The sequence below is a fragment of the Anoplopoma fimbria genome, chromosome 3, assembly GCF_027596085.1.
Source record: "Anoplopoma fimbria isolate UVic2021 breed Golden Eagle Sablefish chromosome 3, Afim_UVic_2022, whole genome shotgun sequence".
NCBI classification, from domain to species: Eukaryota; Metazoa; Chordata; class Actinopteri; order Perciformes; family Anoplopomatidae; genus Anoplopoma; species Anoplopoma fimbria.
This window is the reverse complement of record NC_072451.1, coordinates 5,159,279-5,182,028: the sequence shown is the minus strand read 5'-3', so window position 1 is coordinate 5,182,028 and position 22,750 is coordinate 5,159,279. Positions and strand designations below refer to the sequence as shown.

The 22,750-nt window shown below is 39.3% G+C and overlaps 2 protein-coding genes across 2 annotated transcripts in view; both read right to left on the bottom strand.

The window, feature by feature from the left end:
- Positions 1-5,675: 5,675 nt before the first annotated feature.
- On the bottom strand, positions 5,676-8,682 carry LOC129089415 (uncharacterized). The gene is made up of 4 exons (XM_054596858.1): positions 8,448-8,682; positions 6,810-7,118; positions 6,426-6,725; positions 5,676-5,896 (listed from the first exon to the last, which is right to left on the bottom strand). Exons 1-4 carry the CDS (start codon positions 8,494-8,496, stop codon positions 5,766-5,768), a joined length of 789 nt encoding a protein of 262 aa, XP_054452833.1. The 5' UTR covers positions 8,497-8,682; the 3' UTR covers positions 5,676-5,765.
- A 4,519-nt stretch (positions 8,683-13,201) lies between these two features.
- The window catches only part of kirrel1b (kirre like nephrin family adhesion molecule 1b), a 73,971-nt gene continuing 64,422 nt past the window's right edge, over positions 13,202-22,750 (bottom strand). The window contains 3 exon segments of the mRNA XM_054596856.1: positions 13,202-19,012; positions 19,801-19,875; positions 20,649-20,776. Coding sequence (XP_054452831.1) covers positions 18,299-19,012; positions 19,801-19,875; positions 20,649-20,776 — 917 coding nt within the window. The 3' untranslated portion in view covers positions 13,202-18,298.

The following is a 22,750-nucleotide window of genomic DNA, read 5'->3' as shown; positions in this document are numbered from 1 at the left end:
TTGTGTGTGTATTTGTTGTATTAGTTCATGTTTTGCTTCACCAATCACTTTAATCTTGGGTTCTGACTGCACTTGCTATGATAACCACTTCCTGCCTCATAGGTCTATATTTAACACGATGTATGCAAAAACAAAAGATTGCTGTCATAAACTGTAAATGTTCACACTGAAAGCTGAGAGTGCCTGCCAAAGAAAGAGGAACCTGCAAAAAGGCATTGTTACACAGTAATCATCCTACATAATAAACAAAATACTGGTGACCACTGTAGAATGAGTCTTTGCAAGTTGAAATAAAATGTCAAACTATAGAATAAAGATATTAAACAAGTCACACTTTAACTGTCCTGAATAAAGTAAGTGGTAAAAGTGATGATTCCTGACTGATCTTTTCTTGTGGATGTTGACTTTCACATTTGTATCTGCCCATCTTATAGTTGCACATTCTTCCTTTACGCAAGCTGAAAACTCACCTCTTCTTGAAGGATTTTCATTATGACAAACAGGAGCCTTCCTTTAGCACTTTGTCCTCTTTTCCTTAGTTGCTGCACTTACACTATTGTTCCCCCAGGTTGATTAAATTTGGATTTGTTTAGAAAATCAGCTTGATCAGTTATTTCCACAGACTGTAAACTTACTATATTCGGATTACACTGTTGGAATTAATTGTTTACATGTAATCTGCCTCTGCACTACACTTTCAACATGCTCTGGCTTATACTTTGAGATGCTTCTAACCACCTCAAAGGAGATCTCCTTATGACTTCTTCATCAAATGTAATAGTTCTGTATTGAAATAAAGCCAGAAACGATTTAAAATGTCTAAATGAGAACTAAAAGGACTTAAAGAGAGCAGCATAAATGACTGTAATGATATTTTTCAACTAAAATTAAGCATTTTTAGCTTAGCTTGCTTTTTTGTGCTAATTGAAGCAATTTCTCGTTCTGTCTCAGCATTCAGTGTTCTCTTTGTTCAAAAAACACAGCAATGGAGGCAAATGGACTTTTACAACGAACACAATTATTTATGTAATTAAATATATCCTATAATAATATTTCTAATATCCAGATAACTTTAAAGTTGGGGCTCTTTTGTTCCGGGGCTGCTGGATTAACATGGACATAGATGCAAGGGAAAGCTGTGACACAACATCTGTCAGGGGAAAGCTGCTCCTCTGACATGAAACAAAATTCTGCCTTTAATAACTCAAAATCAGCTTTATTAAACCAGAGAGAACATGATCTCATTTGAAATCCATCTGCACTTTATAATTAATCATGATAAATACACAAATGTTTTACACATTTATAAAAGTCATAAGACATTTAAATTTCATACTCATCCTTGATTCATTATCATCAAACTTTTCCATGAGTGATAGAATCATTATCACAGAACTTACAAAATCCCCACCCACAACACTCTCATGAGTGGTTTTTACATTTTCCTTGTTGTGAAAAATAAAAAAAAAATGTTTGGAAGACCTCGAGTTAAAGACACTTAGACAAAATGACAATTATGTGTATTGTACATGGCAATGCACTGTAAAATGTTGGGTTTAGCACTTTCTGTTAAACTAATGTAGAATAACAACTGGAATGTAGTCAGTTTAGATTAAATATGTTGTGTTCAAGGTGCTCAATAACTCGATGGGCATTCTATCCAGGTTACAGCTGTTTGTGATGAAACATTTTCTCATTTGAGTTTTGGTTTTTCAGAAAACAGAATAGCTTTTTTTGTTTACATCTATTTAAAAGATCATGACTGGTGTTGTCAATCATATTTTCTGTTTTTGTTTCAAAAAACTTGTCATTAGTGGAAACTGTTGGCAGATCTTTCTTTGTTTGTTTTCACAGTTTTGTGTCCACACCTGATTTCATTCTGTCTCACCTTCAGCTCAACTGGGTATTTAAGCTCCAGTCACCACACACTCACTGCCAGATCGTTCTCTGAAGTATGCATGACCTTTCCAGCGTTTTGTACCCTTGTTTCTCTGTCTGCCTGTGATTTTTGATTCCTTTTGCCTAATTTTTGCGTGCTCCTGCTCTGTTTGGATTCTGTGTTTTGGATACCTTTGCCTTGGACTCTGTTCACACTTGTTTGGATTTTTGACCTCTGCCTGCCTATCCATTTGAGACTGAGACTTTTGCCCTTTGGATTGTTAACACTGCAGAATCTTGTTCAAATCCAAACATCCAATCTGAACCAAGAGCAAAATGCAGTTGATTTGCTGCATTGGGTCCTTTAAAACAGCATAATAGTTTCATGTTGATTTTTTTTTTTGTTATGTATTAGCACTTTTTGTACATGATGAAACAATCCTTAGGAGGATTGGCCTGATATGTTCTCACCATGGGAAAATGCAGCAATGGATGCAAATGGCATTTCTACTAAAACACAATTATTTTGAATTAAATATTCCTATAATTAACATTTCTATACTTTGTCACCAGGGGGACGGATCCACTCTGGAGGTTGGGGCTCTTGAGACTGGGGCTCTGCCTGGACAAGGGGGCTCTTGAGACTGGGGCTCTGGCGACATGGTCTCTCAGGCAAGGGAAAGCTGTGATCCAAGGGGAAAGTTCATACTTGGAGCGGGAACAGGATCCAGGGGGGAGAACAGGATCCCGGGACGGGAGGACGCAGCGGAAACAATTGGAACAGCAGCAACTGCGGGAACGTGATCCGGGGAACGGGATCCGAAACGGGATCCGGGAACTCAGCTGCGGTCCCGGGAACGTGACTCCGGAAATCAATACTTTATAATAATCATGATAAATATTATTATGTTTTACACATTTATAAAAGTCATAAGACTTTGAGTTTCAGCTCGGTTTGCTTTTTATACACTTAAAAAAAACAATGAGTGATGCTAAATACAGCATACTATACAATAAAATCCCCACCCAAAATGAGAATTTTCTGTTGTAAAAAATAAGAATACAAAGAAATATATTGACAAAAAACAAATGTGTATTGTACATGGCAATGCACTGTAAAATGTTCGATTAAGCACTTTCTGTTGAACTAATGTAGAATAACAACTGGAATGTAGTCAGTTTTAGATTGAATATGTTGTGTTACATCTGCAACTCTGGGCAACCACAGAGTCTATTGATTGTTAGCGTAACATCTGGAGTGCTGTTTGAGATCAGGTTTTTGCTGTCAGCGGGCTGCATGAGCACTTTGATTTTGTCTCCTCTCTGGTCCTTCATCATCCGGTGTTGTCGGCTGTTTTTTTTTGAAAAGTCATGTGGCCCTGACTCCACCCTGTCTTTGATTGTTTTCCCGCCATTTTGTGTGCACACCTGATTTCTGTTTGTGGTGATTGGTTTTGGGTATTTAAGCCCGGTTACACTTGGAGTCTCTGCAGATTTAGACAGTTAATACCTGACAGATGTAAATCTTGTTTCTCTGTCTGACCTTTGCCTGATTTTTGACCTTTGCCTGATTTTTGATTTTTGCTACTGAATCCTTAACAATTGATGGTGTCCACTACTTATTTTTTTGTTATGTATCCTTTAGTACATTTGCACCTTAGGAGGATTAGCTGCCTGACATGGCACCTCACCATGGGAAGATATGTTTTATGATACTACTAAAAGCACTTACACATTGAATATGATTGAATTTGAAGCAGTCATATACTTTGTCACGTTTTACTTCCATACACTCCTGTCATTAGCTGTTCACCTGCCTGTCACTCTGTCTCTCAGTTCACTTCGGCCACTCCCAGTTCCATTTCCAGCTCACAGCCCAGCCCCTTCTCTCTCACCACACCATCCCTCACCTAATCAGTATTACTCAGTGCACCTGTCTGCCACACCTCCTCATCAGCACAATCCCTCGCACTTGCTCACTCTGCTGCACCTACTCCCTCCAGTATTTAAATCCCAGTCAGTCACACACTCGCTGCCAGATTGTTCGCCGCATTTATGCCAAAACCTTCCAGCAATTTCCCTTGGACTGATTGCCGGTTGCCGACTCTGCCTGTTCGGACTTCCCTGCCTTGCCTGTGCCCCGGTCAACGCTTTAGACTTCTGTCCCCGACCACGAGTATAGCCTCCGCTTCCTCTGGTTTCCGTTTGGCTGATCCCCTGCCTGTTTCCCTGACTGCTTGGCGCGCTCCTGAGAGGAATTCACGACGTGAGTCAGGCCCTGCCTGTTTGTCTGCTGTTTGTCCCGCTTTCAATAAAGCTGCTGCATTATACTCCTTGTCCTGTCGCACAATATACAGTCTACAGTAAGGAAATCCCACACTAATCATTATTTACCATAGCCAATGTTGTGCCAAACTTCTGTGTACCTTAAAGCCCCCACAGGCAGATTTGTTTTCAATGTTATATAGCCTAATATCACAAATCACAAATTTGCCTGATCTTTTCACAATCTGTACAATTCAAAAAATCTTATGTCCTTGGATGCTTGCATCAGATAAGTTGATACATTTTTTGTGATAAATATACATGTGATATATTATCAAAATATACTTTTCATTGTTGAAAAAGGACACAACCTCAAAATTAGTGCAGTTTTTATGCTTTATCCATTCATGCTTAGCATCACCAGGTCAGGTCCCAGAGGTATCTGCATGCTTTGCTGTCTGCCAAAGCTCATTGTTTTGATACAACCTCTAGGAGTCGCCAACATCCCAACATATCAAATCCCACACACAGAGGCTTTAAAGTGTGCTGCTGTTTGAGGATGGAGTAATTTAGACACACCCAGAAATGCAGATTCAATTTAGATGCAGCTCAAGTACTTTAATTGTTAACAGTTAAACATTTTTTTTTTTAAATGCTGATTTTTTTCTATTACTGACCTGCAGATAAAAGAGAGAGCATCGAGAATACTGTTGTAGCGAGTTTATCAAACTACGTTAAAATAAAAATATTACTTCTCGTGAAAACTCTGAACAGAGGAAAACAAAAAAAAAATGGCAACAAATTATCCAGTCTCAATATCTCAGGCGTAAATCCTGATTTCATTGACCTCATAGTTCCCACTTTGAAATAATATGACAGACAACGACTTGGAGATAAATGGGTAATTTATTTCTAATACGATTAAATGAATGGATGACAAGATTAATAATTAAACAAGAATACAAATGATGAATGAATTGATTTAAAATGACACAGGCAATATTATATCAGATAGTGAAGATAAGTTGTGATTTCCTCATACTCCTATCCCTACTCTAACCGGTCGATCTAATAATAAAATCTAAGAATATATAGTAAAACTGAACAACTACCCAAGAAACGCAATCTAAACTACACAAAGCCAAGACCTTAGTTTTAAGATTTGATTTAAAAGCGGTGAGGGAGTCTAAGGCCCTGATCTTCTCCAGGAGCTTATTCCATAGGCGTGGCCCCAGCGAAGAGAAGGTATGATCTCCCTTGGTTGCCAGCTTTGTCCGGATAACATCCTCCAAAAACATTTTTACATGGTCACCTCTGACCAGTGATTATTGGATACAATCAATGGATAATAAATAAAGCATTTGTTTAAAAGGTAACCGTTGCAGTTTTTTGTGAAGAAACAATGTTTACATGAAGTTTTTCTCCCCAAAATGCATTACTGAGTCCATGTTTTAAATCCATCACCCTCACCATGGAACATTTGCAAAGCTGATTTTATAAATGTTTAAATTTACATTTTTTTACATCCATGTTTGCTGGCTTGCATTCTTCTTCCTCTATACTGCCTTTTCTTGTGTGTTACTGCCTCCAGCTGTGGATCAGTGGTATAGCATGAGCATTCTTTATTTGTGCTTCTTGAGCTTCTCCATGAGGTGAACAGTGATGACGGCCGACACCATGATGACCAGACCGACAGAGAACACGACTATCTTCACCAGGTACACAGAGATACCAGCAGACGGACTCTCTGAACCTGGAAAACAACAAAACAGGTGGTTTTACATTTACATTACATTACAAAACTGACACAAGATAACTTTTTGTGTACTTTACTCAAATGCTGCAATTCCTGCATTTCAAAATTGCAATGTGCAGTTGATTTTTCCGGACTGCATTGTAAGACAGCATAATAGTTTTATGTTGATTAATTTTTTATTTTAATTTTTGCTTAGCTTGCTTTTTGTGTTAATTGAAACAATCTCGTTCTAGTGCTGGCCTATATGTTCTCTTCTTAAAAATGCAGCAATGGAGGCAAATGGTACTTTCTACAACGAACATGAAAATTAGTTATTTAATTATTTATGAAATTAAATGTTCCTATAATTAACATTTCTGTACTTTCTAGTTGAGTTGGTTTTTACAAGGTGGTTTAGACATGTTCAGAACTTATCCACTTAAAACACAAATAACATTTTAAAAACGGAAGGAAATGTTAACAACTCCTTAAGCTAACTCCAAACTGTGCATTATTATAAGGAAGTCATTTTGTCTTTCAGTCTTACCAGGATATTTGGGGCAAAAGTCTTCAATCATTATAACGTCGTTGGTCCAGCTAACATGGTTGCTATGGTTACAGATGATTGAGCTATTCAACAGGTAGACCCGGAGAGAAGCATCAGAGGTTGTGACCTCTGATTGCTCTCCTCCCTCCTGACTGCAGGTTTGGTTGACACATCTAATAGTGCTGCTGATGTTGGAGTCCTGTGTACTGCAGGTCACAGTGAGATTACAGGAGCTTCTGGAGACCAGTGGGTCCACTGGGTCCACTGGGTCCACTGTCAGTTTAACTGGAGACACTGGATCTGAGGGGGAAAGTTTCTGTGAGGAATTTTAGAAACATGATAGCAGAAACTCTCTATCAGTGTCTGAAAGGTGAACAAACTCACCTTCAACTGTGACCTTGTGTTCAACTAGTTGTTGGTCTCCTTGAGCCGTTAACACTCGTGCAGTATAAACTCCACTGTCTGCCTTTTGAAGATTCTTCAATTTCACAGAGAATTGTTTCACAGGAAACTCAACCCTTCCATTGAAATTAGAAAAGATTGTTGGTTCTCTACCAGGAATATTTCTTACTAATTTGACCGTTTTATTGAAGTTCCAGTCAACAAGTACAAAATCCTCAGGAACATCAACATGAACATTCAGAATCAGATCATCTCCCTTCTTCACAAACACAGGAGTCACAGCAATGGGCCCTGTAAAAACAGGAGACACATAAAATAATAAAGATCACAAATAATATATGATTATAACTGAATGTTACTTCATCCCTACTATGTTTCTTATACATTGAACCATCAGTTCAAACACATTCAGCTTATCATGGCTTATCAGTGATTGGAAGAGTTCTCATGAAATTTCTTATACCGGTTTTGTCTGGTGACACATATTGCCTCAGGAAAGAGAAGTTTAAGAGGTGAAGCTAAGCCCACTGAGAGGAAGTTGTTGCTCAAAGTTTTTCTTTTTAACTCTTTTTAATTTTATTTAAAGATGTCGGTCAGTATTGTTCTTTTTTTAAACGTTTTAAAGGCTTTGACTTTAATGCTTAGCATTGAAAACCAAACTTTTGTTTGCTCCATTTTTTCCTGAGAAACAAGCTATTTGTTTTAGATTAGGACGCAGAATTCCTTTTGCCTTTAATAGTGTTTTGTTTTTTATCCTTCAGGCCTACAGTGATGCCACCTTTATGACTTTAAAACATACTTTTTGGACTTAGTTAGTTAGTGTTTTTATTCAGTCATCACACACAATACAATGTACACAGCCTATATATAATATAGTATCCAATATAACTGAAAAGGCATAGGCAGAAGCATTAAGCTTATATATGCCGATCCTACTTTCCCAACAATAAAGCCACCATCAAGCAAACAAATTATATAAAAAAGAAAAGAAAAAAAAGATTTATATATATATTTCATTCAGACTCAAAAATTGTTTTATAAACAATCCTTTTGAAAACCTAAAATAGTTACACATTCTTACATTTATATTAGAATTCTTCCATACTTTAACCCCAACAATAGAAATTAATCTTCTTTTAATCCCCTTTAAAGCTTTTTGAACGGTAAACTTACAAACATCTCTCAAATCATATTTACACTCGTGAATAAAAAAAACAACCTTTGTACACAGTCTGGCAATGACTTTGTTTGAGCTCTGAACATTGTTTGCATTATTTTATAATAAATATATTAACTTTTTTGATTCTTTGAAAAAACAAAAAAGAAAATAAATCTTCACAACGAAGCATGCCCAAATTAAAGGTAATATGATTTTTGTTAACTTTCTCCCAAGTTTTCAGAAATCACTCCCTCTTCTTAGATTTGTGATCAATGAATAAACATTTTTTTGCTGGGTTTTACAAACAAAGAAAGGCTAATCAGTCTCCCCCTGACATATGTATTGCTAATCATAAAATAAATCTGAAGCAACTTCATGATGGTCAGTTCATGTTTTACAATAAAGAGGCATCGCTGCTGTATCTGTTGATAACATTTAAGTAAACAGTGTTCTTATCTTACCTCGTGCCTCAATGCAGACAAGCAGCCCCAGTATCACAAAGATGAACATTATAGAGTCTCTGTCCGGTTGCCCTGTCTGACTACACAATGCAATAATCTGTGTTCTGTTCGGCAATAAACCAACAAATAGCTCACAAACTGCAGGGTTCCAATGACGGCTTATTAATTACACCCAGGAGACGTTTACACACAACTGCTCTTCATCAGACTAAAGTTGACTCTGACTTTGCTCCAAAAAACAAGGAACAGAGCTACAGTCACAGTTGGGGATATTTTGTCAAAACCACACAACCTTGCTCAGGATGTGAACAAATAAACTCCTATTTTTGAAGTTTCACTCTGAGCTCTGTTTTACTGCTTGAGATCTGTTAACACAAAGACTTATTTAGTTCAACCCTTTGTTAAGGAAGCAGATTTGAACATATAAGTCCACAATGTGGTGGTTGATATTAATGCTCTGAATATTTGATAGAGAAACTTTGAGGATACTTTTCATCTTTGGCACAAAACCATTAGTTGACAGAATAAAAAGGGAAAAACATTAGGAACCTAAGACGGAAAAAACATTACAATTAGTGTCAATACACTATATACAACATAACATACTGTTATTTGTATTGTGTGTGTATTTGTTGTATTAGTTTATGTTTTGCTTCACCAATCACTTTAATCTTGGGTTCTGACTGCACTTGCTATGAATTACCACTTATTTCCTCATAGGTCTATATTTAACACGCTGTATGCATAAACAAAAGATTGCTGTCATAAACTGTAAATGTTCACACTGAAAGCTGAGAGTGCCTGCCAAAGAAAGAGGAACCTGCAAAAAGGCATTGTTACACAGTAATCATCCTGCATAATAAACAAAATACTGGTGACCACTGTAGAATGAGTCTTTGCAAGTTGAAATAAAATGTCAAACTATAGAATAAAGATATTAAACAAGTCTACTGTAACTGACATGAATAAAGTAAGTGGTTAAAAGTGATGATTCCTGACTTTTAAGTGATCTTTTCTTGTGGATGTTGACTTTCACATTTGTATCAACAATTTATAATGCAAATGTATTCAGAGTATGATCCAAGTTGCACATTCTTCCTCTATTTGAAGCTGGATTATTTGACTCATGGTCTAAAAATCCCTGGCTGATGAGTGGAAACTTTTTTCTTTGTTTTAATGCTGCTTAAGCCTCTTCTTTCACTAAGAATTATATCCAGTAATGCATCTGATTAGGCTATAAACTAACCACTATGAAATGCTCTGGTTTGAGGCCAGCATTGGCAGGGCACGAGTAAGCCTCCAACATTGGTCCTTTTAAACTAAACAGGCAGTGTTTGATCCTTTAAATTGCTTCCTTGAACTCATCTGTAAAAAGGGAAAGACAGCAGATAGTTAACACTGTAAACTGGCAAGATAAGTGCAACGATTGTGCATTCTGTTGGAAGACATCGTGCTGGCATTCCTACCTGAAGTGGAGCAGAGAAAGGTTTGTTTTTCGTCTCAATGGGTTTGAGGTCTGTGGATTGCGGATTGGGAAAGATTAAGAGTGACTTGTATGTCATTAAAATGCAGATGACGCATCAAAGCCGAATCTGTCATTCTCTGTTTGACAGATTTGGCTTCTTCTCTTTTCAGCGTAAATCTGAAATCAAAAGATTCATGCTGTGATTCTCAACAGAAAAACCCTTCACACTGGAAACACTGTCAGATGTTGTGGCACACACAACAGAAGGAACTGAAACCCTGCCATCATCGTACTATTGCAAGAGCCATGACGAAAACTACTTTTGCATTGAATACAAAACAACAATTCTTAACAAAACCAGAATGTTAAGCATTAATTAAAATAATGATAAAAAATAAATCAATCAGGCAATATGAATTTAACTTATAAAGAATTTGGATTCAAAATATTAAATACTGTATTTTAACTGCGGATTTCTTGTATAAATCATGTTTTGTCTGCAGTCCTGCATGGCATGACCACTACCTCAGGGTTTGTCCAACAAAGGTCTATATTATTATAAAAAAATAATAGTAATGTATTTTTTAAATAGTCATAATAATGTATGTTGAAAAAGTGTGATAAAGGTAACTGGATAATTTAAATAGTACATTGCTTAACCTGATCAAAGAAGTTAAATAATTACAGAAACAGTCAATCACATACCAGTTTTTCTTTATGAATTTAAAGATCAAAATGTGGATCAGATTACACAGATTACATCAGATTTTGATCAGATTATGTTTTTTCTCATTTTCATCCATTTTCTTCTCCTTGTTCTCCTCATTTTTGTTTTAGAGACCTCTGTGCTGCCATTGTGGGAACACTGACTACTTACAACCTTTTAAAATGTTTGAATATTTTATATTTATTGTGAAAATGGTCAAATTGAAAGATCTTGATTACTGACATGAAACTGCTATCAATGACTTTCCTCCAGCAATCCTGTCATTCGCAACAAGCTGATTTGTAATCTAGTCATATCCAAACTGTCTGGATTGTTCTGTCCCTGACCCAACAGACCACATCAGTAGCGTTACGCCAAGGACATCTATTAAGAGTCCCATTATCCTCTGGTTGAGTTATAAATAATTGCCTACATCCTAATTTACTCCATTCCTTTTTCTTCCCATTAATTGCTCAATACTGTTCTCCCACCACAAGATGGCCACAGCATCAAACGAAAACAAAACAACCCTCCCACCCCCCCACTTGACGACTTCTCTGCCTCTGAGACACAAAGCCAGTGACATCATCTGCGGAGGGACAGAGGGTGTGCGAAGGACAAATGTCTTGAAATGCATTACATCATTCTCCACTAATATGATAATATATCTCAGGGTCTGAGTGCGGTGCCAAGCATGAGAGGGGCCATAATCCATACAACGACTGCTTCAAATGTGAACAAGGGGATAAAATGAAAGTGATTGGTGGTGGAGAAGGAGGTGTGTGTGTGTGTGTGTGGGGGGGGGATCCACTGGAGTCGGGAGTGCAGTGCTGAAGGTTATTCCAGACATTATTCCTCAATGAGAGCAGAAGGAAAGAGGAGAGGATAATCACTATTACGCACTAAGTAAAGATGAGAAACGGAGCCTGTAGTGCGTCCTATCCGTCCTCTGTCCTTGTCCTTCTTTTTTCCCGACATATCTGTTATTATTCTTGCTTTCACTTTGTTTCCTTCTTCCTTTTTTTCCTGTCATTCAGAGGAGAGGAAAGAAGAGAAGGTATGAATAGGGAGAATTAGAAAAAGATGCAAGAGGTGAAAGAGTGACAGAGGAGAGGTAAGGAAATGAAAGGAAAGACAAAAATTGAATAGCTACTGCAAAATCTGAAAAGACGAGAGGTGAGGTGATAACTGAGGGGAAAAAAGAGGAAGGAGGAGAGATGGAGAATGAAAGAAGAGGAGGAAGAAGTTGCAGTGATTTGAAAAGGAGTGACAACATGAGGGAGGAGAGGAGAGGAGTCTTAAAATGATGAGGCAAGCGATGAGTATAGAGAGAAGAAGATGTGAAAGGAGGAATTAGAAGAGGAAGTTGGAGGAGGAGAGGGGAAGCAGAGGAGGACTTACAACATGAGGTGAAGAGGTAAACAGAGAGAAATGAGAAGTAGGGGGAGGAGAGAAGGACTGAGGACAGAGAAAGAAACAGAAATGGTAAAAGAAGAAAGGTGGACAGATTAGGGAAGTAGAGGAGGAGATGAGGGAAGGGGAGAAGGTTTGAGATGAGAGAGGAGGAGAGAGAAGTGGTGAGGAGAGAAGAGAGAGGTGAAGAAGGAAATTAAAAAAGGAATGAGAGGAGAGAGGCAATAAAAGAGGAGAAGAACAGGGAAGGGAGAACTGAGGGAGGAAAAAAAGGTAAAAAGAGAGAAGAGAGGCGGGGGAAAAGGGAAGAGGAAAGAGACAACTGTAGAAGATGTGAAAAGAGGACACAGAAAAGGGAACGAGAGATGGTAGGAGATGTGCGAGAAGGACTGAGAAGACCGGGTAAAAGGAGAGGTGAGGAGAGGAGAAGAGGAGACGATATGTGATGTGATAGGAGGACTGATAAGTAGAAGGAGAGGAGAGAGGAGACACAAGTGAGAAAGGAGGGATTCAGGATAGGAAGAAAGGAAAGAAAAGCGGTGGAGAGATGAGAGAAGGACTGTCTGGATGATTTGAGGAAAGGGCAAAGAGGAGACTGGAGAGGAGGCAAGAGAAAGGAAAGATGTTCAGAGGACATTAAGACAATATTTCATGTGACAAAGAGTGACAAGATAAGTCAAGAGACAAAAGTAGAAGTGGAGAAGGACGGAGCATTAGAGGAATGCTAAAGAGATTAGGGCGGAGAGAAAGAGGAGAAGTGAAAAAGAGTAGAATGGAGAAGAAGAGAACATGGGTTTGTCTCGGCGTCGTGCTCCGAGCTCCACTGTCACACTCTCATTCAGGTGAACGCTCTACATGCCCTCGTGCCTGTGTGCTAAACATAGACGCACACTTACTTACTTTCCACCTTAGCCGAGGAACTGTCACAACAACTGTTTGGGCTCAGTCATTCATAGTCTGACCTAAATAAACAGTGCAAAGTATGAACTTCATTCAAGGTAGAGAGCTGAAACGTTTTTTTTTATGCCACATCCTGGGGCCTCGTTTCTAAAAAATACAAAATATAATTTAATACAATGATCTCTCTGTAAACTAGGGTTTAAACAGAATTAATAAATGCCAAAAATAAAGGAGCCTTTGCTGCTGTTCTTATGAAAAGCTGTGTCGTCTTTTATTTTCTGTAATATTGTGGAAAAATAATTACATACAATTTGAAAGAAAAAAAAAAGAAATCAAACATGAAATTAAAAGGGCATTTGAATAATATCTTGTAAGTTTTGTACAGTTTTTTTTTTTCTTGAATAAAAGGGATAAACAATAACTCAACATGAACATAATACACACGTGAACAATATACAGGGATAGAAATAAAGAATTGGAGCATGGAGAATATATGCTTATGTGAACACCCACACTGTCCCTCTCTCACCCACGTGCACACCTCCACATTTTCAAGTGCAATGTGGAGTCCTTCTCCCTGTTCTGATCATCGTCTTCATATGCTTAGCGATTACCAAACTGAACATCAATTAATCCTGTTCAGTCGTGCAGCTGTTTCAGAGAGCAGACAGGCTCAGCAGCTGGATGAGGGACGAGCTCGGCTCGTGTCCTAAGGCCACGCAATGTCTCCTTCACTCTGTCTTACCAGCTGTCCTGCTTTATACTAGGGTTTGACTGATATGGTTTCTTTCCCAACAATATCAAACACCTTCAAATCAAGCAAACATAAAGCGTTTACAACTGAATCTCCTTGACAGGGTGGAAATGCCTAGTTGAAATTAAAATGTAGATGAGATTCTGTTACGTTTTGCTGCTCATTAAGGTAGTTCAAAGTCAAAATCCTTCAGACTTTAGGAGAGAAACTTGTGTTTTTGTCCACCAGCCTGTTATCAAACCGAATCAAGATTTCCTTACACTTCTTTAACCTCTCTAGACTCATATTTTGAGTGTGATTCCTTTGCCCCAAAAAATGCACAATAAACAGAGTTAAAGATGAATTTAAATGAAAGCATAATTTTAATTTTATTTTCTATTGATATCTCAAAAATGTCTTTATGGTGAATCAGTTGGGCCATCATAATCGTGTGGGGAAAATCTGAAATTGCGACAGCTTTAGCCCAAACAATAAGCTGCCTGTGCTGCATATCCTGTCCCTCCTACGCCATTTTTAGGTGTCATGGAAGGTGCGGTAGTGGTTGCTTAGAACAATCAAAACCTTTCACATAAATTGAGGAAATATGCTGATTAAATCAGATTTTTGACCAAAACAATCAGTCAAACCCTAATTTTTACAGTCCAGTGGTCCTAACACATTTATAATGGTATGAAAACACACTGTTGTTACAGGCTGCAAACACACATCTACACACACACACATGCACTTTCCCATATGGACACATATAGGACCTGTTCATGTATGAAAACATAAACAGGTAGCACACTCACACACACACACACACACACACACACACACACACACACACACACCGATGAGCATACACAAACATAAACACAAGAAACACAAATGGCTGCTGCATTTGTTTGTCTGCTCAGTTCATTTGTTTGCACAGTCTTTTGGCACTCACTGAAGACTCCACGAGGTAAAAATCAAAATCCGAGCCACTCCAGTCGGTCTTGGCCAGCGACGGCGCAGCACAGCACAGCACAGCATGGAACAGAGCAGTTAGCTGTGAGTCTGGCCTGGTTCAAGCCTGGGTTGGCCTAGTTGAGACAGAGTTTTGGCTATTTGTGGCCTTGATGAGCAGTCGTTTTGGCCACAGACGCACACATGCCCTCTCTTTTTTTTCCGGCCGGGTTGATTAATCAGAACCCCTCTATCTGATGCATACAAAATAAAATAAAATACTGTATATAAAAAGTTCAAACACACACTTTCGACCACAGTCATATCTTCCACCGGTGAGGTAACACCACAAAGTAATACCAAGAAAATAAGATTCAAAATACTGATTTTCAAAAAGAAATAAATGAGGACTATGTCATGAGCTCATGAAGCTATATATTCTCTAAAAACATAATCCCTACCCCCCCCAACATGTACACATTAATGCAAGCTAAGATTGCTATACCTACTTCATATGTGATCAGCTTGGAGAAAAATTTGGAAGAAAGCTATGAGAGAAAGGTTTGTTGTGTTTTTTTTCCCCATGAAAAGACAGTTTCAAACTCTTAACACACTGTCAATAGTTAAAAGGTCATAACTTAGTACCTGGATGGCCAGGTCGTGTATTTTTTTGGCCTCAGTACATCCTCTGTGTCAAATTTACTCATTCTACACAAGGTCATAACGACATTTCAAGTCAGATGCAAAATACTGCACGGCTTCAACTCTGTAAAAAGGTTGTAAAGAGGTAATAGTATGCAGTACCAAGGCTGTGATGACCATATAAATTTAAAAGGGTGCTCCATCTGCCGTTCTTCTCTCCATAACTACAGCAATGGTTTATATAGTGACCTTGGAGCTACAAGGTTCCATCTGATATTCTAATCAGACATGGCGTGGCTGCGGTTCCCTTTCTGAAAGTGTTTATTCAAAATAGGGGCAATAAATACAATTTTTTACTGCCCCTTGGCACAGAATTACCATAATATACTGTATCTGTGAAGGGTTGATAGGGTGGCTGATAAGTATAAAGACTTAATGATTACCTCTCGAGCTGTTGAGATATCTAGCTTCACTTTCCAACCTCCGGTCTTTTGTAAAGCAACGTTTCATCGGCTATCATTATTTGGTTGCTCAAAAATGTATAATAGAGATACAAGAGGGTGACTCCTCATTGCATACAGTCACTCATTACTTTGACTATTCAATAAAGCATAAGTGTCCTTAAATAAAGGCAACACATCAAGAACATGTCAAACCAGTTCCTGGTGGTTAGCAAAACTAGTTTAAAAGACTCATGAATTATTTAAAGAATCTTTAGTCTGTCAAATAAATGTCCTAAAACCAAAGCTTTTTTTTTATTAAGTAAGGCTTCCTTTTGCAACTTCTTGCTTATAATTACTCATCAAGGTGTTAATATCATTCAAGAAAAGAGTATAGCATTTGATGGTTCCAACTTTTTAGCTGCTCTCAACTGCTACAGTACACAAGCACATCCCACACTGCTTTTGCAAGCTGATCATGGTTTGAATTTGGACTTACTTTGTGTTGGGTAAGAAGGCAAAACTACTACTGTGGATGTTACAAGAGCTCACCAGACAGAATAATTCGATTTTTTTCTCTCTTGGTGGAGAGTAATTTGGTATTGGGGCGGTGGAGATTCATTAAAACACGAGACGTGTACAGTAGCTGCATCAGTGGAGGTTAGAGGTTAGTGGCAACACTTTAAACGCTGATCATTATGAACCTGTGGGGTTAAAGGCCAATCACACGTTCCAACGCCGACACAATATAATGGAAAATGTCAGACATAAAATACCACCAAATTTTCTTATGCAGTGAACAAACCAGTATACTTACATATAAATGTACAAAGTACCATATGAGCTAGATAGAACCCTCTGTACCTTCATTTTGATATGTTAGACTACACTTGAACCTTCTCATTGCTTAAGTAGTTCGCAGCCGCAGCTCAAAGTGATCGGCTGCTTGCTCTCCATCCATCATTTTGAATGTCGTCGACGTTTGATAAAAGGCAGTCCAGTAATAAGACTGGAAGTCAAAGAAAGAGTTTCACACCAAACAGAGATATCCATCAAACAGATGTGCCCCTGCTGGATATTTATCATTTTTGGAATGAAGCTCTTCAAATTTTCTAATTTTAGTCTACAACATCCACTTTAAAAACACCATCCATCGCATTTTTGTTTTTTAAAGAAACTCAAAACGTTTCCAATAACGATCACGCCGCCACGTACACATTAAAAAGTGAGTTTCACCCAAAACACTGAACCTTTGGTCCACAACTCCTTATAAAAATATTATAAAATGTTTCTGAATGCCATTTTTTCCCCCATACATTTCAGTAAAAATATGGAGAAAAAAAAAATCTATTCTACTGTGCAAGTGAGAGAAACAAATACTTCTTGACACTTGAAGGTAGGGGAGGTATCTTTTTGTACAAATTGCAGAAATTCGTAGAATGAAAAAAGCGCTTCCGCCACACCTCGTATCACAAATACTGCTTACAGCATTGACCTCAAGTGAAACGTAAAGTATAGAAATGTATCATGATGATTTAACATGAGAGATGAGGAGGAGAATGAGCATAGAGAGACGCCTGCTACCACTCCTTTCCTTTGCTCTCACTAGTGGCATGAACACAAACCTCTTAGTCCAGACCACCTCCTTGTCCACTCTTTGCAAAAGAAGACATACCTCAATAGTTTGTGTGTGTTGGCACATAAGCATTGGCACTCTGGTCGCTGACTGTACCACTTTAAGAAGCTCTGTCCCACTTAAATCAAGGTAGATCTTGTAAGAAATGGCCACTGGGCAGGTTTAAGTGAGGAAAAGGGATCAAAAAGTGCCAAATATATTCATAGTCCAAGCTGCCCCGTTGCTGCAATACATCGAAACAAATAAGTCTTTAAAGATCTCTGTGTATGTGTTTGTGTTTTTTTTTGTTGCAATATGTGAGTGTCAGAAAATGCAAAAAGTATGTATTACAGGGAGTTTTGCTGTGTGTCAATGTACTGCATCGCACTGTATAGGTTTGTACAAGGAAATAACTTTAAAATGACCAAAAATCTCCATTTGCACTTATTTACAGGGATGAATTGGGAGGAAAGATTGATGCAGGGAGATGAACCAAGAGCCAAACGAGGACTGCAAGAAGAAACAGGTTCCTCTGCTCCTCCTAAAGCTCCTGTTGCTCTTCTTCTTCCTGTCTTCAAAGTGCTCTTCTTCTCTTTATTGTCTCTTTTCTCTTGATTGTGACTCCCGCTGTTGCTTTTGTTGGAGCATAAACACTGCACGCAACAGAAAGTCTCCGCAAATGTGTGTGAATGTCGCTTTGCATGTGTTGTATGTATTGCTGCAAACTGCATTATATGAGACGCTGCTAACTGCTGTGACTTGTTGTGGTGGTTTATTGGTCCAAAAAGTGAACAGAAATTCCATGCACTGGAAAATGGACTCTTGAATGTTTATGTATCTTTTATATATTTATGTTTTATGTGTAATAAGTACTGCAGCTGCAAAAAGCAAGTCAAAGAGTGTGTGTGTGTGTGTGTGTGTGTGTGTGTGTGTGTGTGTGTGTGTGTGTGTGTGTGTGTGTGTGTGTGTGTGTGTGTGTGTGTTGCTCAAACATGAGTCTGCATCCGCTGTGTGTGTCTTTGGGAATAGTCAGAGGGTGGAGACGAATACGAGAAGCGAGTGGAGGTTCCATACTGCCCCAGTCCTGTTTCAGGACTTTGTTGTCCTGGCCCTGGCCCTGGCCCTGGTCCTGGTCCTGGCCCCTGCCCTGGTCCTGGTCCTGGTCCCGGTCCTGGTCCTGGGCCTGGTCCCGGCCCCGGTCCTGGTCCTGGCCCTGGCCCTAGCCCGGTCCCTTGACCTGTTGGATACATCTCATAGGCTGGCCCTTCCTCTATGGGTGGAGCAAAGCCCATGCGGTAGCTGGGATACTGGGAGGGGTATCCGTAGTTGTCATAGGCCAGCTGGGTCGTGCTGTCCAGCAGGCCGCAGTCTCCGGGGTAATCACCAGGCGATTGAAGAGCTGGGTTGGGAGGTGCTTGCTGGCTCTGCGCCACCCTGGTGAAGGTGTTGAACTGGGCGTAGGTGGCATGGGACATCCTGGAGGGTGGGCGGGGGTCGTAGCAGCCCGCCCTGGAGCCTGGCACTCCACTGGGGGGAACAGAACCGCTGGCGCCGGCCGGGGGTCCGCCGGAAGTGGCACCGGCTGGTCCGATGTTTGGGTTCGGGGAGCGGAACTCGCCCTGGTAGTGGATCGCACGGGACTGGGGGCGAGCCTCTTCGTGGGTCGTGGCTCGGACGTTGTAGTAGCCGTTGGTTGGATCCTGTGATCAGAGAGAGAGAATATTAGTTTAATATTAGGGTCAAGACACCTGAACATCAGGGTCTGTGCTCGAGTTAGCTCGGTTGTGTTTTATAGCATACTGTAAACGTCTCATATTGTCTGTATGTATTATCAGTCACATTGCAGGCTGATATGGCAGGTGATGTTGGCCGTTGGTGCCGTGCTGTTGCTCATGCCGTGAACAAAAACGTAATGTTGTGTTAGTGATGAAGTGCAAAGTATGTGTGTGGACACGACGCATAATGATTCAACTTCATATTTACAGGATGCATGTGGTTTGTAATGCACGGTGACAGGAAGCAAAACTGTGCAACAGCTAACTGGAATTAAAGTTTCCACACCACCAATGTTTCAAAGTTTTGTTCCCTCCTTTAGTTTGGTTAGTTTGTGGTCAGGAGATTTAAAATCCCAAAACACAAACATTTTAGTTCCATTCCAACCTAAAGAAACCCTAAATGAGGCGTTGATAATGCTCTGACCTCACATAATCCTACAAATTATGATGCATAAAGAATAGACAACAGTTGGTTTGGAGGACTTCAGCGGCAAGGATTGTGAAAAAGTGGTATTGTTATGAGAACCAAGCTTTTAACTGCAGTGCAAACCTGAAACAAAAAGTAGGAAATGGTAATTGGCTCTTGATGATATGACAATGATCACAAAGTTCATGTGATACGTCATGTGCACCATGCAGGATACAAGACGCTACCAAAAACAATCCAATTTCTAATTTCCCAAAATGTCTCTGGGAGCGACGGGCCTCCTCACCTTGAGCTCGTACTCCTCCCTGGTGTCGCTCTCGCTCCTGATGTCCTGCTTCAGGTCCATGTCGTCTTTGAACGGCTGAGTGGAGGGAGAGAGGGAAACAGAGGGCAGAAACTAAACCATCAAACAACGAAACACACACACGGAAAGAGGGAGGGTGAGAAAAAGGAAAGGAGGAGGAAGAGAGGGAGGGGAGAGGAAAACAGAGTTTCAGCTTTTTTCATCCCAAGAGAGTGGAAGACGAGAAAACGGTTAGTTGTTGGAAAAAAAAAAAAATTTGGACCGAACTTTACAACCGCTCCAAATGAGCCTCGCCGATTAGGTTCTCCAGGACATCGGGGGCTGAACGCTTCTCTAAAAGGAACACAATGTTAAAGAGAGAGTGTGTGTCTTTGTGTTTGTTAATGTTGCGTATTTCTGTGCATGTGCAATTTTTGTTTTTGTGTATTTGTATAAACTATTTTGTCCATCTTTGTTTTTCTTCATCTGTATTTTGTACAGCACAATATGTGCTTTCTCGATTTTGGGTAGAGTGTGTTTGTGTCATATTTTTGTGTGTATTTGAAGGCAAGCCTTGGGTGTTTGTGTGTGTACTTTCAAGTGCGAATATAAGTGTGTTTTTTTGTGTGTGTTTTGTGTGTGTGTGTGTGTGTGTGTGTGTGTGTGCGTGCGTGCGTGTGTGTGTGTGTGTGTGTGTGTGTGTGTGTGTGTGTGTGTGTGTGTGTGTGTGTGAGTGTGTTTGCCTCTCCTGCCATGTCGCCCTTTGTGTCTGGGTATCTGTACATTTAAGCCCATTGACCCGTACGCCTCCTCTCCATGGCCCTCGGTGACTCAGATGGGTGTCTACTCACTGAGTACATGGCCTTGACCATCCGTGTTGCCGTGGAGACGTCGGCCGCCTCCTCCTCCAGGCTGTGGGTCTCTTTGTTGACTGTCTCTACCTTGATGTCTGGTTTACCAAGGGTGACACCGCGGCGACCTGGAAGAGAAACACAACCTCTGGTCATATTCTGGGTAAAGATAAATTAATGATTTATTTTTTAAAAAGCAACAAAAGCAACGAGACTTAATCCTATTTAATGCTGTTTTTTTTCAGTTTTGTCCCTTCCATTATTTGCCTTGTCCCTTTTATATTTATCAGAATTCACCATGAGGGAAAATGGTGTCAGGAAACTGCACATTCTTTGGCATAAATATCATCTTGGAGGTCGTAGGTGTTATAAACGAAGGTGCTCATTTTGTTAAACATGCACCGAGGGAGAGATTAAACATATTTTATGTCATTTCATTAGAAGGTTTTTAGTTATGTAAAATACAATCCACTACTTCCAGTTCTGGATAGATTTTCTTAAAACTATATATAAAACTATAAATATTTACAGAAAGATAGCACAGAATCTGTGCAAAGCCGGAGATGATGTAACATTTTAATGGCTGAGCACATTCACATATTATTGGCTTATGATAATAACAAACATAAAAAAAACAATGCTAGTTTTTTGCAATATATAACTTGTCTAGGAAACACAAACAAAAGGAGAGTGGATAGTGATTGTAAAGGAAATATAGAGAAACTGAGTATTCTGTAAAACTTGGTTGATGGTTGATACATGTTGATATTGCATAGAAAGAAAGGAATACTTGGTATTGTTTTTCTGTTTTGTTTTGTATTTCATAATTTCTTTTTGTGATTTAACTGCTTTGTATTGATACATGTTGTAAGAATTGGTCACGTTTGTATGTGTATTAGCTGGATGAATGTCACGAGACAATAGCCATCCTAATTCAGGACTAGATAGTCCGAGATTAATATGGATTTGAGGTGATCCTTGATGCCCTGATGAACCATAAGCCTCTCGGGGCAAGGAGCTATATTTTTGGGTTTTAGGTGTCTCAAGTGGTTATCCGGGTCAATATTTCATTTTTAATTTGCTGCTCATTGTTTACCAATTAGCAACTTGAGATGCGAGATTGGAGTTGGAGTTGAGAGACGCTGTGTATGACTTGATTCTTTCACAAGGAAGCTTTAAAAGCTCATTTTCAACCAATAAAAAGCGACATAATCGGTGGGTTCCAAGATTGCATTTTGGCCAATGCGTTCGGCCTATTCTACACAAACTGTTTACCTGCATCCAACCAAAGACTGCTTAAACATGATGGGTCAATACTACTCATACTACAAACGGAAACCAGAACGCTTCTGATCCCAAAATCTTGTCCCGCTGCCTCCAGAATACAAATACAGATTCTGTTTATAGAGATTACGCCTTGTGAAACCTGAAACGATAATACTTCTCATCTTAATCTATATATCCCCAGCACAGAGCAGGCAATACTTGTCAACATGAACAACTCTCTTCCAAAAGCAAAGCAAAAAGATTTAAATCTGTGAAGTCTTGAGCTGCAGCATCGCGCCGCAAATGAGAGACAGCTTATCTGGAGCCTCAACGATGTTTGTTTGAGTTTCTATTTCCAATATGGTATCTTTTCTGTAGTGGTGTTATCAGCTCTGAACCAGAAAATATACTCTTATCCCCAGAAAATCCCTCTGGGGACTCTGCCAGTCACCTTCATTGTCTTTCCCAATTCTTTATTTTGCTGTGGAGCAGCTCCAAACCAAACAACTTAAAGGCACCACATGTTCTTAGCTCTCTGGATTGCAGAAGTGTGGCTTGTGCTCCTTAATGCAAATAATGCAAATGGATTGCCGTCGGCTGCATAACATATACGAACTAATGCACTAAATACAATTTGTTTTCTCTTCTGTTATTTATGTACTTTATCTAGTGTACAAGTGGCATATAAATACAATTTATTAAAAAAAGAATCAATTCCATGTCAGTAGAATGGAAAGGGTACAGTAGGCGTTATAAGGCAGTTTGCCACATTAAATGAATATTCATTAATCCCATTTGAATAAAATGCTATACGGTTGGCACATGTTTCCTTTCTT

Excerpts from the sequence above, each read along its gene's own strand:
- LOC129089415 (XM_054596858.1), bottom strand. The coding sequence starts at position 8,496 with ATGTTCATCTTTGTGATACTGGGGCTGCTTGTCTGCATTGAGGCACGA. Across the intron at positions 6,726-6,809 it reads ACACAAGGTCACAGTTGAAG|ATCCAGTGTCTCCAGTTAAA; the intron begins GTGAGTTTGTTC and ends TTTCCCCCTCAG. Across the intron at positions 5,897-6,425 it reads CTTTTGCCCCAAATATCCTG|GTTCAGAGAGTCCGTCTGCT; the intron begins GTAAGACTGAAA and ends GTTGTTTTCCAG.